Raw genomic sequence first — 16023 nt, 5'->3', positions numbered from 1 at the left:
TTGTAGCAGCATTACAAGTTTACATGTTAATAATTTCAGCTAAGCTTAAGGATTTCTGCCTTTGAAGGCCCACATGAAAAATACAAACATACATTTTAACTCCAATTACATTTCCAGAAACCTGCTACTGGAAGGCACAGCTCTCCCTGCTGGTATTCGTTACATTCATGGCGTGTGTGTAAAATGAACACAAGAATGGGCGAATAGATTCAAACCGTTTTTATTCTGTTTGAGCAAGCTGCAAAAATTGATAACTATCATGTAATTTCTCTGTATGTTCTTTAACAGTGTTTTACTGCCACCTATTGTTGAACAACAGGACAACCGTTACATAAACAAGGAATCTTGAACAAATGCAGAAAAGCAATTTTTAAAACAAAACTACTACCCACTACGTCTGAAGCAGGAAATATTAAAACTTCCATGAATTGAAAAGGTCAATAAAAATGATGTATACATAAAACGCAGGTGAACTAAAAAGCCTGACTAATTGCGTCTGATGCCGTTCATCCCCTCTTGAAAGCATTCATACAACTCAAAGTGAAATAGGCATCTGCATTATCCAAGTCACTATTAAAGAGATCCGTCCTAGTAAAGCAGGAATTAAAGTGATCATAACAGTAAAATCTTAACCCATTGCCTCTTTAGGTATTGCAACCAACGGACCAGGACTGTGAAGGCAATAATGGACTTCTCTAAGATGGCTACAAGAAGTCAAGATCATTAAGTTCATCAAAGTTTAGAAGGTTGTTGGCCTCAGACCAAGCAGCATGCTGTGCCCCATCCATCTCCGAGGCCACTTGGTTGCCACTTGCCAGCGAGTGATTGGCCCCGCCAATAGTAGCTTTACAATCAGGGCAGCATCGACTCTCCATAGCCCCTCCACACTCTGTTATAACGTAGACGTGGCCATTGGGACATTTGTACCAGTGTCCACGCTGCATATTCATAGCAGAGACGATCATCTTTCTCTCCTCCTCATTGATCCCCAAGCCTGAGGGTGGAAGCTTCTTGTCGAGTTCCGTCATGGCTTCCTTCACTCGGTGTTGATCTTGCTCAGTGAACGGGCCACACTTTTCCAAAACCGTGGTTATTTTTTGTACCTCGGATTGTATTTTGTCACTTTGTTCCCTCATGTCTGCCACATGGCAACGGGCGTGGAGCTCAGTAAGGAGGGTGATTCTCTGTAGCTCACTCTGCAAATCAAAGACCTGCTGGTCTGTGAATTTTTGAAGCCAGTGATTGACCCAGCGCTCGAACTCCGCGACACGCACTCCTAATGCGAAGCTTTGAACTGCTGACAATTTTTGCCTTTGGATCTTCTTCAGCTTTGCAACTCTTATTAGGAAATCCATCTTGTTTTCCAGAATCCACAGGTCCTTTGCTGTGAGACGCTCCTTTCCCACTCGGTCAATGATTTGCATGTATTCCTCCTGGGCATGCATTCCATGGAGGAGAAAGTTTTCTTCCCACCGTTCTTTAAGGCTCTGCCTGTGCTTCCCAATATCTGCCTGACATCCATTTAACTTTTCCTTTACCATCTCAATCTCAGCAAGACAACGGTTGATGTGAGTTCCATAGCGCAGATTCTTGCGGATTGGAGTTGTGCACCTGGGACATTCCTTCAGTTTAATGGCCACCTCCTCTCCTTCATTTGCCTGCTGGTCGGCATCCATCCCCATGAAGTGGTCCATGCCTGTGTATTCCATGATGTGTCCACAGTCCTCTAGCTGAATAAAGCAAGCATCAGGCTCATCCTCAGTGCCAAATAGAATCTCTGTGACATCATCTTTATTACAAATGCGACATTTGTTTGGACACTTGTCTCCACACAGACCTATGCATGGGTGGTCGCAATCCAGGGTCTTGGCACAGGGTTGGTTGCATGGCGGACGATCGCATGGCTCATGGCAGAGCTTACTGCAGCTTTGGTGAGGGCATTGCCAAGCGCAGGGCTCAATGCACGGGGCACAGGGCTGTCCGCACGGACTCATACACTTGCTGTGCACGCAGCAATTCTCACACGGCTTCTGACAGGGGGGCAGTCACGAGTGCAGGGCTCCCGGCACTTGTGAGAGCAAATCAGGAGACTCTTACAGCCGTGAGTACATGGGGCATGGTACCGTCCCTGAGCGCACCGACCACAGCTACCCTTACAGGCATGGCCACATTTTAGCTGTTGCTTACAAGGGGTCATACATTCAGGTTCCTCTGTGTGCGTTTTGTAAAAGCACGCATTTTGCTGGCTGTGGCCACACTTTAGTTCTAGGGTGACCTCCACTTTGCACCGACTGGTGCATGGTTCTCCACAAAATGATGCACATGGATGTCCGCAGCGAAGCAGCTCCTGGCAAGGCTCCTGGCATGTAAAGGTCTCCGGATCCTGGTGGCAAGGAACCATCTGTGCGTGTTGACATCTGGGTATGATCTTCTCCAGCATCACTGAACATTTCTCTGGGCACTCTTGATGGCACAGACGTGGGCACCTGTGTTCCAGATCACATAAAATCTTCTGGCACTTCTTGGGACACTTGTACTCCTTGTGCTCGGGGTCGTAGGGGTGGCAGACGCGTGTGCAAACGTGGCCACAATCCAAACGGAACTCGCAGGGCTTTGTGCAGCCTCCCTCGGGCGCTTGTTTGAAATCTTCAGTATTAGCCACTTTCACCTGTCGCTCTGGATGATTCTGGCAGCACAGTGTCAGAGCATTTCCAATCTGGTCCTTCTCCCTCAAGGTTTGGAGGATGTTGCCCCACAGTTTGACTTGGCCCAGCATTGCACTATTGCCAATACAGTAGAGACCTTTCTTGGCACGAGACAAGGCTACACAGACGCGATTGGGAATGTTCAAAAAGCCAACTTTTCCCTGCCGGTTGCTGCGGACCAGAGACAACAAAACGATGTCATTCTCTTCCCCCTGGTATTTGTCCACTACGTGCACTCTGACCCCTGTGAACTTGCTGGCAGGCATAAGGTTGCGCAGGCAATGGAGCTGCCCGGTGTAGGTTGTGAGGATGGTAATTTGCTCTGGTTTGTAGCCCTGTAAGATAAGATAGTGGCAAAGAGAGACTACAAACGACGCCTCATGTTGGTTCCGATGGCTTTTCCCATCTTTGATCTCTTCTTCTAGGTTGTTGTGCTCCACGAAGAATAAATTGGTATCAAGGCCCTGTAAGACAGCATTTAATAGAAAATATTCTTTATATTATTCTTTATATATACACACACAACATTCTTTCATCATATTTTCCCCAAATATTGCCCAAAATTGACTCAAAATATATGTAGATACTTTTTATCCATGCACGCAGCGAACGGATATCCACTGCTCAGAAAAACAAGCAGGATGAAGACTCAGCAGGAGAGAAAATAAAATATGCACCTTGATGTTGTCGTATTCGAACACCGACGGATGGTTTTCCAGCTCTGAGTAGATGTGTGGGGTCAGAAGACGGGCAATTTCTGGCCTCATACGATGCTGAAGAACAAACCAAAACACAAACACAGATAAACCCAACGTATAGATACAGAAGCATACAGGGACTTAAACAACATATCAATCAAGCATACTAATTCAACTGTAATGCTTTCAATTTGGTCTTAAACTGAATAATCTAAAACATGTCTACATTTTATTCATCGATAGATGCTGCAATAAGATAAACAAATAGATGCGGAAACACAAACCTGGTAGTCGAGTCTGACAAAGGGGAGCTCCATTCTCACCAGCCGCTCAAACATGGACATCTCCAGGTTGAAGTTCTTAGCAAGTTCATATACTGTGGCACTGGGGCGCAGCTAGAGAAGGAAAATAATCATACCATGTGCTTTAAACTCTTCAGTTTTCATGAATTATTACAGCAAAGCTCAAAATAAAGGCTTAGTTTAAAATGTTTTGTACAAACTGAGAACATGTGGTCATGTGGCCAAATTAAGAGGTTTTTTTTCGGACTTCAAATTGACTTTTATGATCAATATAGCATTTAAATGCAAGTTTTTTCAGCGCTCTAAATCTTGTTCCATCCAGTGGTGATTAAGTTAATTTGTCAAGTTTACTGTTTTATATTAGCATATTTAAATAGCCCCAGATCATAACTATAGAAGTGGAGAATAGAGGGCTGGCTTTCATGGCCACATGCCTATGGTGATCAGACCATTTGCAGTTATGTAAATGCTAGTGGACACTTATTACACAGTTCCTAGACACAGGTGAAGGCAACCAGCTATACAGTAGTAAGCCCTGAAGGGATTAACAATATTCTGCTATGAGTTTCTGTTTTAGGGTTGCTGGATGGGAATATAGAATGTATGCAAATGCGCTCTAACTTTCTTTTCCTCTCCTGTCGAGTTTTTTACTGTTTTGTCTGAGCAGAAAATGTGTGTTTGTGTGTGCAAGTGTCCTTGTGTATGTGCAGACCTAATTTAGCTGGAGGACAGAGTGTGATTGTGCATGTATGTGGGAGGGGTGTGGGGGAGGCAAGACAAATTCTAGTATAAATGGGATGCATTGTGTTCTGCTCGATGCAACACCAAACCTGTGAACAGCACAACAATGCCAGAGCTTATTTTACTGGGGAAGTGTGATGCAGCCACTTCTGTTATAGCACAGATTCAAGTTTAGGTTCCGCGTTTGGTCATAGAATCAAAATAAAATATTATCAAATGGCTTCAAACCCATGAAACAAACTATCTACCCATTATTGTGCCATCAGAAAACTTCATCTTGACTGCTTTCCTTACACCCACCCCCCGTACTAATTTAATTGTGCAGTAGTTTCAATTATTAAATCATAGATACTTTGATATTGATTTATTCATTTTGCACATTAAATTGCACTTTCTATAAAACAGACAGTGAAGGGAGCCCCAGGCACAGTGGTAAATTACTTTTAAATAAATCTGAGATACCTGATGTATAAAAATGACCATTGATTTCCAAGCCTGGGTTACAGTGAATGCAATCTCAAGTCAAACTGTATTCTGAATTCCATTCTTGTACTTTCTAAACTTCCAGTGCAACTGTAAGTAAGTCAGGTTTGTTTGTTTATTCAAATGCCTTCATAAATTCATGCATAAACATAGTACAACGAGCAAACATTAGGGAAAGAGCAGACAGAAGTTACACAGCAAGAAGAGACCAGGAGAGAATATTGAGATGTGTGATAGAATTGTGTGTAGTGCAGAATGCTAGACAGGCTGCCCGGCCATATGTCCTTGGCAGGCCCTGACAAGCTGTCGTTATAGTCTACTGATGTCCAGCATATCACTCCTCACTCGTCTCCATCTTTTGTAATGGCCGGCATGAGATGCTTTTTGATCGCCATTTCCCTCAAGGCGACATGCATTAACATACTGCCAACCACACAAAATCCTTCTGAACAGGTTGTCCTCTAAATGTTCATCTATGCACTTTAAAAAGGTAATTTCAGTCAGGAGAAGATGGCTTAATAAAATACACCAGTGCACAAATAGTCCTGCAGAGTTTAATGAGATGACACAGAGAGTTAAGGAATCATTGCCCCATTTGTCTGTGTGGGTTCGTACCTGCTGGTGGTCTCCGATGAGGATGAGGTGTTGGCAGGCTTTGCTCAGTGTCGTGATGGTGTGAGCCTCGAGAACCTCTGCAGCTTCTTCCACAATCACCAGACATGGACGCACTTCCTGCAGAAGTCTACGGAACTTGGCTGCCCCTGTTGTTGTCATGCCAATAACCTGGTGGATGTACATTACAAAAAACTGAAGCGTCAGCCAGGAGCCGTGTACATTTATTTTAGCACAAACACTGGGAACAGGAGAAAACAGCACATTTGGCTTCTCCAAAAAGGTAACAAAATCTGCCTAAAAGCTTGCTAATCTGCACATTATATGTTGTTTGTTTAATCAGCACAAAAACTCAAACGTAAAGTGACAGGTTGCAGTTTTATGGGGGGGTTTTCGCTGGAGTATTTCTTGGACGGGCGCGGTACTCTCCGCTGACTGGCTGGCAACCTCAGCTTAGTTTAATTGATATTGTTGTTCAAAGTGATCCAAAAATGCCGTACTGAAATGTTTTTGCTACTAGTTTGAGCATTAGGTGCAGTATATCATTTATTGAATATTTAGAGTGCACCTTTAAGGCAAAAAGAACGACTTCATGATACTCAGTGGAAGTAAAGCAATATGCTTCATTATCCTCTCCGCATATTAAGCTAAAGGCTACATTAAGCTGATAACCTATGATTAAAGAAGTGTTTTACTTAACTTGGTGTGAAATTGTGAGTCTAACTTTTGTCTAAACAAGGATCCCCCCCCAAAAAAAAAGAAATACACTAATATTATTAATTACTACATTTCTACTGTACCGTGGCTTTCTTGAGAAGACAGAGGTCCTCATGACGTTTTACATCAGCCAATCTGTCCACCGCGTTCTGATAGGCCCCTTCTGACTCTTGGATTATGGTGCAAAGGTGTGCTCTGTACCGTGCCACCCACAACCTGCAGACACAAATTAATAATAGCAAAACACTGTGACAACTGACTTTCCAGAAAGCCGGAAGACTCTCATTATTTGCTCAGCATCTAAAAGTATACTCCGAGCCAAAGTTTAAAAAAAAAAAAATGATGCTGTGGTACTTGTTATTAGTAGTTAAACAATTACAGTAAGACATATCATATCAGTCTTGGAGGGAAATTGCCCTATTTGTCAGTTTAAATTATAATTACGACTATGTAAACAACAGTCCTTATAGCTCTGGTACGTGGTTATGTCTTGGCTTCTCTGAGGTGAGAAGATCCTTTGGGAGACATTTTCATGGTGATTAGTTGACTTAATTATACACATTGGGAATAGACTACTTCTACCAGACTGAGGTTGCTTCGGGGATGAGAGGAAGCAGAGGAGGGAAAGGAAGAGAAATGAAGGGGGAGGGAGGGAAGGAGGACGGAAATGTAAGAAAGGTACTGGGAGAAGTGATGGAAAGTAAGAGTTGAAAAAGAGGAACATTGTTAGAGACAAAAGGAGAGAAAAGTGAAACAAAGATGCAGACATACCGATAGAGTCTCCATCTGTCTCGCTGGTCAAGGGTCCAAATATCCAAGACGGCATCTGCCTCTGTTTCAGTCATGGTCGTGGTCTTCCGCAGCTCTTTCTTAATTTGGTTCTTTAACCTTTTCTTCTCGGGACGTTGAAACTGCACCGATCAGAACAAGGTCAGCTTTGAACCTCACATTATTAACAGTTTTAAATCCTAGCTAATCTGATGACATTTTGTCGCTCTTTAATTGAATTAACATTAAAAGGGGTAGGCTGTAGTTAAATAATAAGTGTATTTAGCTATGTTGTGGTGAACTGTTTGGAAAGATAAGGATCAGTGGCGGAGAAATATATTCGGCACAGTGTTAGACTTCACACACACACACACACACACACACACACACACACACACACACACACACACACACACACACACACACACACACACACACACACACACACACACACACACACACACACACACACACACACACACACACACACACACACTGCATTTGTATAAGAAATAGTGAATATAAAACCACATAAGTGGAGTGCAGCACCTGATACGGTTCCATTGGACAGCTCTTAGATATACTCATGTACTGTATGTATTCCTCTTAAACCAGTCCACTCTTAACAATAGCATTCATAATCAAATTGGCTGATTGAGCAGGGATTGCAAAAATGTTAGAATCGAAAAATCGAAAAATCTCCCTTCAATTTTACCTGCCATCCTCCACCGCCCTGCTGAGCCTGGATTTCGTCATGATCCAAGTTCAGAGCCAGCATCATTTCCTCCACTGCTCTGACAGCCTCCTCCATTTCTTCGTTCTTTCTGCCATCTCTGCCACCTCTGGGACCAATGCTGTCTTCAATGAACCGCTCTGCCATGATCAGATCTGCTTCCTGTGCGATTTGAATGAGGCCGTCCCCGCCATCCATGTCCACATCTTCCTCTGCTGCTACATCCAACGCATTTCAGTAAGAATCAGAACGACAAGGGTTTCATTCACAAGTACAATAAATGCGCAGCATTTTAGTTTTCGTCGACAATTTGTAAAGTTGCATGGAATCGTAATTAGACACAAGAAAAGGGCCTAAAATAAAGACAGACGGACAAATTCATGGTTCATATCAATTCCAGAGACTGGTCTCTCTGAACTCGGTGTTGGATTATTCATTATTGTTAGCTACAAATTCCTATGATGGTCCTTTTAATAATAACTTTTAATAATAACTTTATTTATATAGCACCTTTTAAAAACAAGGTTTACAAAGTGCTTTGACAGACCAGCCAGCAAGACAGTGCATAAGAAACAAAATGAAATAACAAGTGACAATCAAATAAACAAACAAAATAAATAAAATAATAAAATAATGAAATAAATAAAATCAAGTGATAATGGTAAAATATAGTAAACAAATATAAGATAAAATACCAAGACCAAATGAAAATGACATTTTTGAAGCTCTTAAGTGTTCATTTCAGCTAGCTTGGAGACTGCGGATATGGAGCTGCATAGGATATCTGAGTGGTTGGTGTTCAGACAAAATGCAGTGGAGTGGGAGTGGCACATAAATGACAGTTCACTGAAACAGTTACTTCATGACTTAGGCGTCTGGCAGTGATCACATCAATTTACGTTGAAGATGGACAATTAGAGAGAGAGCTTCTATTTTGCTGAATTTATACTTTCAATATTAGCATATGTTTACCACAAAACATATATTTTTTTAAATTTCAAAACAGTTCAGTTGAATATTATAAGGAAAATCCATTTGTAATGCTTCCTCAGCCATTTATACCTGTAATGGTTGAGTGCAAGTAAAAGGTAATGACTGTACAGGTCTGATGGTTCACAATCCCTTTGACGTCATTACCTCTTTCAAAATAATAATTATAATGTGAAGCTTTTACCTGGTCAGCCAATTACTTTTTTCACTGTACTCCAACAATAGCAAGGTATGAGAGCAGTGTTAAAACTGGTTTTCACTTCAAAATGTGAAGGCCGCTGTGTAGGGAATCTTGTGTTGTTAAAAGTATCCATTCACACAAACATGGTTATAGTTCTGAGGTTCTGTTTACAAACTATCAGTGAAAAGGAGGCAACTATCAGATCCTCTTAAAATCTTAAAAAACATTAAAAGCCTTACCGTCATATCCATTTGCATTCTCTGTCTCCCTCTGCAGGAAGACGGTGGAACTCAAGCCCAACCACTCCATTATCAGACTGGGCTTCTTCTTCTCACCCCAGGTCTGAAAATCATCCCTTATCTAAAAATCATTTCACAAAACAGGAACTGAATGAGTTTGCGCAGTCCTCATCTTTACTTCACATATACATAAAATGTTTCTGTTTTATTCCCTCACAGCTGGTCGCTGTTGCAGACTGTTCCAGTGTCTGTTTGGGATGACATTCTGTAGGAAGGTTTCCCGCAGGACGCCTTTCAGAGAACACTCCAGCTTCAAGCTCTGACTCTGGATCCCCCTCTCCTCCTCACACATCTCCCTGTAGACCTGTTAGACAGGTTATGGAGACAATGATTAGGTGGCAACATCACAAAATAATTTTGTGAGGTGTGGCCCTCCATGTGCCGTATTGCACAGTTTGTGGGTGTGTTTTTGTTATTACTCCTTTCTCTCCCTCCCCTCTGCTGTAGGAGTGGAGCACCTGAAACCGATGACTCAGCAGAGAGACGGAGAAGGACTGTATGAGCAAAGTGTGTCACAGGTCGGCAGCACAGTTTTTGGAGACTTGTTTCTCCCTGAAAGTTTTGACCGAGCACGAGTTAGAGTGTTGGGTTTCCGTAACTTAAATTTGGGAGATCACCGGAAGTTCAGTTATTAGGTTTTGTTTGAGAAAAATCTAATTTTGAGAAAACTGCCTTTAAAGATTGTGAAATTCCATACTTTTTTCACAAGTTTATGAAATGCTGTGTTTTAATATGCAATTGAGGCATTATCTAATGATAAGTTTTGGTGACTGTAGGAGAAATCTATAGATAAAAACAGACAAAAGAATAGTAAAATAAACACCTAAATGTTTATTTTGGATGTTTACTTTCCACTAGTCGGACATGTTATGGAAACTGTTTTTCTACTAGTAACTGGTCTTGGTGTCATTCTTATATTTGAGCCTTTGTCTGTTTAGAGAATCAGTAACACTAATATACTGCAACTTATAAAGCTGAGGTGATAAGAATATAAATGTGAGACAAACAGATGAGGTATAAAATAAATATCATAAACACAACTTCAATGTGATAAACAGAATATAAAAAGGCAAAGTTATTAGTAATTATTTACACCTATTGTATCCTTTCGTATATTCTCAACACGTTGCTATGCATGAGAGAAATAGAAGTGTGGAGGCAACGTGAAACATCCAGTTCACACTGCAGATGAGGCAGCATGAGCAGCTCACCTGATTATGTGCACCAGACAGGTGAGATGGCAGCGAACGTCTGAAGTCAGAGGAGCGGGACAGCTCCCTAAGATTGAAACGCTTCAGGATCTCACTGTTGCTGCGGCCTCCTACTCTCACTATTCCATCTGGCAGAAACGTATGAATACCTTAGATGCAGAGGCAAAACAGAAAGATTATTAGTCTTACATCGTCCAGTCAAGGTCAGTTTTATAAAGATAAATAATCAAATAAAACTTAAAAAAAAAGGGTGGCACATTAGCAAAAAAGTTCCAGCATTTATATAAATAAACTTCTTAATTTTAAAGCCAAAACCACTCAAACAAGATGCAAACTAGATCGGATTTTTTGGGGGGGCATCACGGCTTACCCTCAAGGAACTGATCCAGGGCATGGTTAGTGTAACACACTACCAGCATTGGAGCTTTACCAACTCCCTCTCTCCAAAGTTTCTGATTGGTCAACAGAGCCTGAGCAATCTTAAGGCCAACGTAGGTTTTTCCTGAGGAAAAAAAGAAAGATGCCTGATTTTTGTGCGTCAATGGATAAGTCATTTTACAAATGTGTGACAAAACATTTCATTATTTTTCCCCATTTAAATATCAAAGAAGTCATCCTTCCAACAATGTGTTTTCAATGTCTCACCAGTGCCAGGAGGTCCCTGTATGATGGTCAGCTCCTTTGTGAGGGCCAGCTGGAAAGCTCTCATCTGAGACTCGTCCAGACCCAGCTCCTCCTTTTTCGGCCAGGCCTTTGCGTCCAGGCTGTGAAAGGGCTTCACACGTTTCTTATGGTCCGGGTGAGCAACGGACAACAGGTCATAATCATCTGTTCTTTGCAGATAAGCTGGGGAATGCACATCTTTCTTGCACTCCACGATGTACCTGGACACATTATGGATAGGATGATTACACATTTATCTGTGTCAAAAGGAGGATGTAGAGACTTCTCATTTGTTAATGTGCTTTCTCCAAGGAACCATTTAAAACGTTCAGTAAAACTACACTGCAATAAACATGGCAAAGCTCAATCATTTTTAATCAATAAAATGAGCCACAGGTGACATTAACAGGTTGAAGATAAATGTTAAAAACATTGGTATTAATTAGCACAAGTAGACAAGAATAATAAAGCAATTACAATGAATTAATAATTTCAATTACTCTCCATCAACGGACATCTGCATATGAATGTAGTATCCGTATGCAACGGGAAAAGATTTTGGTATCGCATCATTCTGCTTTTTTCAGTCTAAATAGTGTTTACCGATCTCATTCGAGCATGCTTTGATTGAACGTAGTTAAATAGTCTGTTGAGGAGCAAAAGAGGCAGAACCCATTGGCCGATATGCAATTTCAGAACACACTGGTTATCGTCTGACGATGATTTAGCTTTTTGTTTGTTTGAAATCTGAATAGTAACCTGGTTACTTGTAAAACAATCCCGTCACACACGCCGTCTCAACTCCAACTCCAGTCTTGCATCTCAAGTTTCAATGAGTTACAATGAGCAACTCACAGAAAAGGAAGTCTCTGCCCGGATATCTGCAGGATACACCGAAAACCCAAAGAATATAGCCCCCTGCCCTCAAAGGCTTATCTCTCATCAGACTGATAGCCGATGGGTTACGAGATTGATTAATATTAGTTACCCATCATAAGCTACTAGTCGTTCCAAATCAAGTAAGGCTTTGGCTGCAAAACCACTGAGCGTACCGAATTCAACAACGGTGCATTTTGTTGGCTATGAATTCAACTTTTTCCTTTGTAAAAGGAAGAATGTGTTATTTTACATGGTCTTTAAATACAAACTCAAAAGCAGCATGTGTTTAGTTTCGATGGGTAAAAGAAAACAGCGGGAGAGCTGGAGAATTGATCTTCAAAAGCCCTCAGCTGAAGTCAGGGGTGTTTAAGGATTCAACAAGAAAAGCTGGAGAAGGCCATGTTTGCGCCGCAACACTCACACATGTGCACATCTCACACTAAGCAAAACAAAAGGAAAATGAGAGAAAAATGTCTCATATAGTACATTACTTTGTGGTAACTGTGAAGGGCACTGGGAGTGTAGGCAAAAAGCAAACTCATTCATGCGTGATCGCTTTTTGAAAAACCGTGGCGATATAATTAACTCATACTAATTAAAGCGGGGTTGCTGAACTCGCTTTGTTCAGCTTCTTCCCCCGCTGCCCTTTGAAAAAAATTTACTTTTAACTTCTCTTGGAAGTGCTTCAGAATTATATCAAAACTGTGACCTTGACGCTAGAATGTAAAACTTCTCAACACAAACAGAAAACACACTCCTACTACCTCTGAAAGGGCAGGTCGTCCTCCTCCTGCTCCTGTAGGCCCTCCAGAACATACCGATAAGCCTCAAAGTAGGCAGTGGTCTCGATCATCAGGAAAGATTGGTTTTTCTGTGAGGATAAAAGATGTTTAGGCATAAATCCCCACCCATCCTGCACCTATCCTGCATGGTAGGAAGTTAAGAGCCTTGGCGAGGTGTTGATTAACCTTTCTTTGGAGGCTTTAGCTTGTGAGGCTATACAGTTATACTAGGAGGTGTTTTAAATATTTTGTTCACCTCATGTATATCAGTAAAGACTGGAATATATATTAGAAACTCCTCAGTGTTCTAGTTAAATGTACCTTATACTTTGGCAACTTGTTTCAGTGATAGCTATTGTAGATTAAATGGCTGAAATTAGACCGTAACTGCATGCTTTACACACACACACACACACACACACACACACACACACACACACACACACACACACACACACACACACACACACACACACACACACACACACACACACACACACACACACACACACACACACACACACACACACACACACACACACACACACCTCCATTGTGGCCAACGTGTTTCTGCTCTCTTCAGTAAAGGCGATCAGGACCTGTCCCTTCGCTAGACATTTGGGATCCCGATCTGACACTGTGGCAAACAAGAAGCTCTCGAAATTATCACACGACAAGCAGACCAGGGAACCAAAGATCAGCCTCTTGGAGTTCTCCCAGAGCACAAACTGTAGGATAGAGGGAGGAAAGATAAATATACGTGTTAATAAATGCAGTTTTAATTAGCACTGTATCTCTTAAAGAATCCGTTGATTGTGTTAGTCTAATGTGATAAAACACCAATTCTAAAAAAAAAACTTCTAAAACCATCCAGAGACTAACCTTGAGAGGCTCAATGTCAAACTGGACTAGGTAGGCAATGCCAGTGGACGTGCACTTGGGCACCAACAGTTTGGTGTCAAAATATATTCTGATGTCGTCAAATTGCCTCGTCTTCAGAAGGTTATCATTCCCTCCCACTTCGTTCTGGCTCCGAAGCAGTTGCTGGATCCCCTCGCGGAGTGGCCGCACAAAGTCCTCTCTCATCAGCCGGAAGTGCGTGTCAAGGTAGAGGTGGGTGCTCGTGTAGCGCTGAGAGGTGAGGTTGGGTCTAAGGAAGGGCCTCTGCTCCTGCTGGAACTCCTCAGGCGTGGGGTAGATGGGTATGTTCCTGAAATCTTCCTGCATTTCTTCACCTGGGTTAGAAGCATTGAGACGTTCTCACATAAATATGAAATTGAGTTGCAATTGTTAAACTAAAATATATTCTGCAGTGTTTGCTTGAGGGCACGGTTTCAAAATATTTAAAAACATTATTGTAGAAAAAAAAAAATGTATTTATAAGGAGGCCCTTTTCTGGGTTATCACCTCCGGTGGGTAGAAGGGCATAAGTGTCCTTGTCCGAGCGCAGGGTTCCCTCCCTGGATCTCTCTTGGAGGTGCCTGATCAGGCCTTGAATATTCTCCACGCTCTCATCCGTTTGAGGCAGGATGTCCACTCCTGATGCCCTCAGGATGGTGATGGAGGCGTTAAGCAGTGTCACTAGCATACTCACAGCCTGGGCCGAGCTGGCAGGGAAGATGCTGAGGACCTGATGAGCATTATTTTGAGGGTAGTTAGTGAAAGTATATTCAACTAAAAAGTAATTAAACTACTAATTTAGCAATTTTCTAACAGAAAGAAGCACAATAAGGCAAAAACAAGGAACACAATATATTCTGTAAAAATGTAAAATATTGTTGATTGGACTTTGTTTGCATACTTCATTAAAAAGGCAGCTCTTCTGGGTCTATTTATTTACTTTAAGGCAAACTCACTTTCTTGTATTACTTAATGTATCCTTCAGCTGAATTGACTAACTGATTGGTTATTCCGTTCATACTTTTCACAACTTACCTCTGACAGAATAGTCAGGATGCTATCCAGGTGCCGAGGGTACTCTGCCCTGCGGTCGGGGTTGAACTCTGACCCCATGCCCCCCAGGTAGTGGGGCAGGACGGTGCGGAAGAACCCTGAATCTTTTATGATGCGAGCCAGGTGCTGCACGGTGCACCTGTCTGCGCGAGATTTCAACGCTATGCTCATAACCAGGCAGAGGAGTTCGATAAGGTCCTGCCTCATTTCTGTCTCACTCAGGAGCTCTTTCAGGGCGGGGTGAGCGGACAGGGTGATGGCCACTAGAGATGGATCCTTTCCAGAGAGTTCTTTCAGTGTTTGATAGCCCAGACCACGACCATGTGGTGCCCCGAGTCTGCTTGTAGAATTTGATCTGCCTCCATTCTTCTCTTGTCCGTCTGCAGCACCACCTCTTTTCTCACGCCAACCTGCTCCTCTTCCATCCAAACTATGTCCGTCTCTCCTTCCACCCATTGCTGCCACCCCCCTAACTGGTCCTCTGCCTGCGTCTCCTGCTCCTCTTCCTCTGCCTGCTGCACCCACTCCTCCTCCTCCTCCCCATCCCCATCCCCTGCCTGCTGCTCCCTGTCCTCCCCATCCCCTGCCTGCTGCTCCCTGTCCTCCCCATCCCCATCCCGCTGCTCCATCTCCTCCCCTTCCTCTGCCTGCATCTCCTGCTCCTCCTCTTCCTCTACCTGCTGCTCCTATTCCCATTCCTCCTCTTCCTCTGCCTCTCCCTCGCACCCCTCCTCCTCCTCCTCTTCCTCTCCCACCCATCCCTACATCTCTGTCATCTGTCTCCTGCCTTTCAGCGTTGCTACTTCCAGCAGGGTTTCTTGGTTTACGAATTCTTTTTCTTCCACTAGCATTTGGATTTTGGCCAGTGTCAGCACCTGTAGGCGGGGGACACGGGTGTAAAAAAATAAATAAATAAACACCTTGGTTGAATTTGTACTCCAGATTTTAGCTGGATTCCCTCTACGGTAGACTATATGTACACCATTGTTAGGTCATCACCTACCAGATGTGAAAGATGGACTTTCCATGATCTCGCATTCGGTTGTTGCTGAAGTTGAGGTTGGCAACACTGAAGATTTCTGAGTGGCAAAAAAAAATAAAAAAAAAAATGTAATGTAAAATTCATTTAATGCACCACATTTGAGCATGAACACACACACACAAAGAAATGGATGGCATGCATAATGTATGTGTTGGAAGCACCGTCAGGGAGAAGTCCTAATATAAAGGGCTGGCTGCTAACGATGCTAACAGTGCAAACACAGAGCAGACTGTGTTCACCTGAGGGGGGGACCCCGGTCTGCAC

The 16023-nt window shown here is 42.6% G+C and overlaps 1 protein-coding gene across 1 annotated transcript in view; it reads right to left on the bottom strand.

Annotated features, from left to right (window-relative positions):
- Positions 1 to 204: 204 nt before the first annotated feature.
- znfx1 (zinc finger, NFX1-type containing 1) overlaps positions 205 to 16023 on the bottom strand; it is a 17418-nt gene continuing 1599 nt past the window's right edge. The window contains 19 exon segments of the mRNA XM_054616237.1: positions 205 to 2041; positions 2044 to 3169; positions 3383 to 3478; positions 3688 to 3798; positions 5545 to 5712; positions 6342 to 6474; positions 7030 to 7169; positions 7742 to 7977; positions 9170 to 9290; positions 9387 to 9533; positions 10441 to 10589; positions 10811 to 10942; positions 11086 to 11324; positions 12747 to 12853; positions 13313 to 13492; positions 13647 to 13999; positions 14172 to 14394; positions 14700 to 15592; positions 15721 to 15796. Of these exon segments, the coding sequence (XP_054472212.1) occupies positions 705 to 2041; positions 2044 to 3169; positions 3383 to 3478; positions 3688 to 3798; positions 5545 to 5712; positions 6342 to 6474; positions 7030 to 7169; positions 7742 to 7977; positions 9170 to 9290; positions 9387 to 9533; positions 10441 to 10589; positions 10811 to 10942; positions 11086 to 11324; positions 12747 to 12853; positions 13313 to 13492; positions 13647 to 13999; positions 14172 to 14394; positions 14700 to 15592; positions 15721 to 15745 (5916 nt within the window). The 5' untranslated portion in view covers positions 15746 to 15796 and the 3' untranslated portion in view covers positions 205 to 704.

This window comes from Anoplopoma fimbria, chromosome 17 (assembly GCF_027596085.1).
Source record: "Anoplopoma fimbria isolate UVic2021 breed Golden Eagle Sablefish chromosome 17, Afim_UVic_2022, whole genome shotgun sequence".
Taxonomy (NCBI): domain Eukaryota; kingdom Metazoa; phylum Chordata; class Actinopteri; order Perciformes; family Anoplopomatidae; genus Anoplopoma; species Anoplopoma fimbria.
Note: the sequence above shows the minus strand (reverse complement) of the source record. Positions and strands in the feature narration are given on the sequence as shown.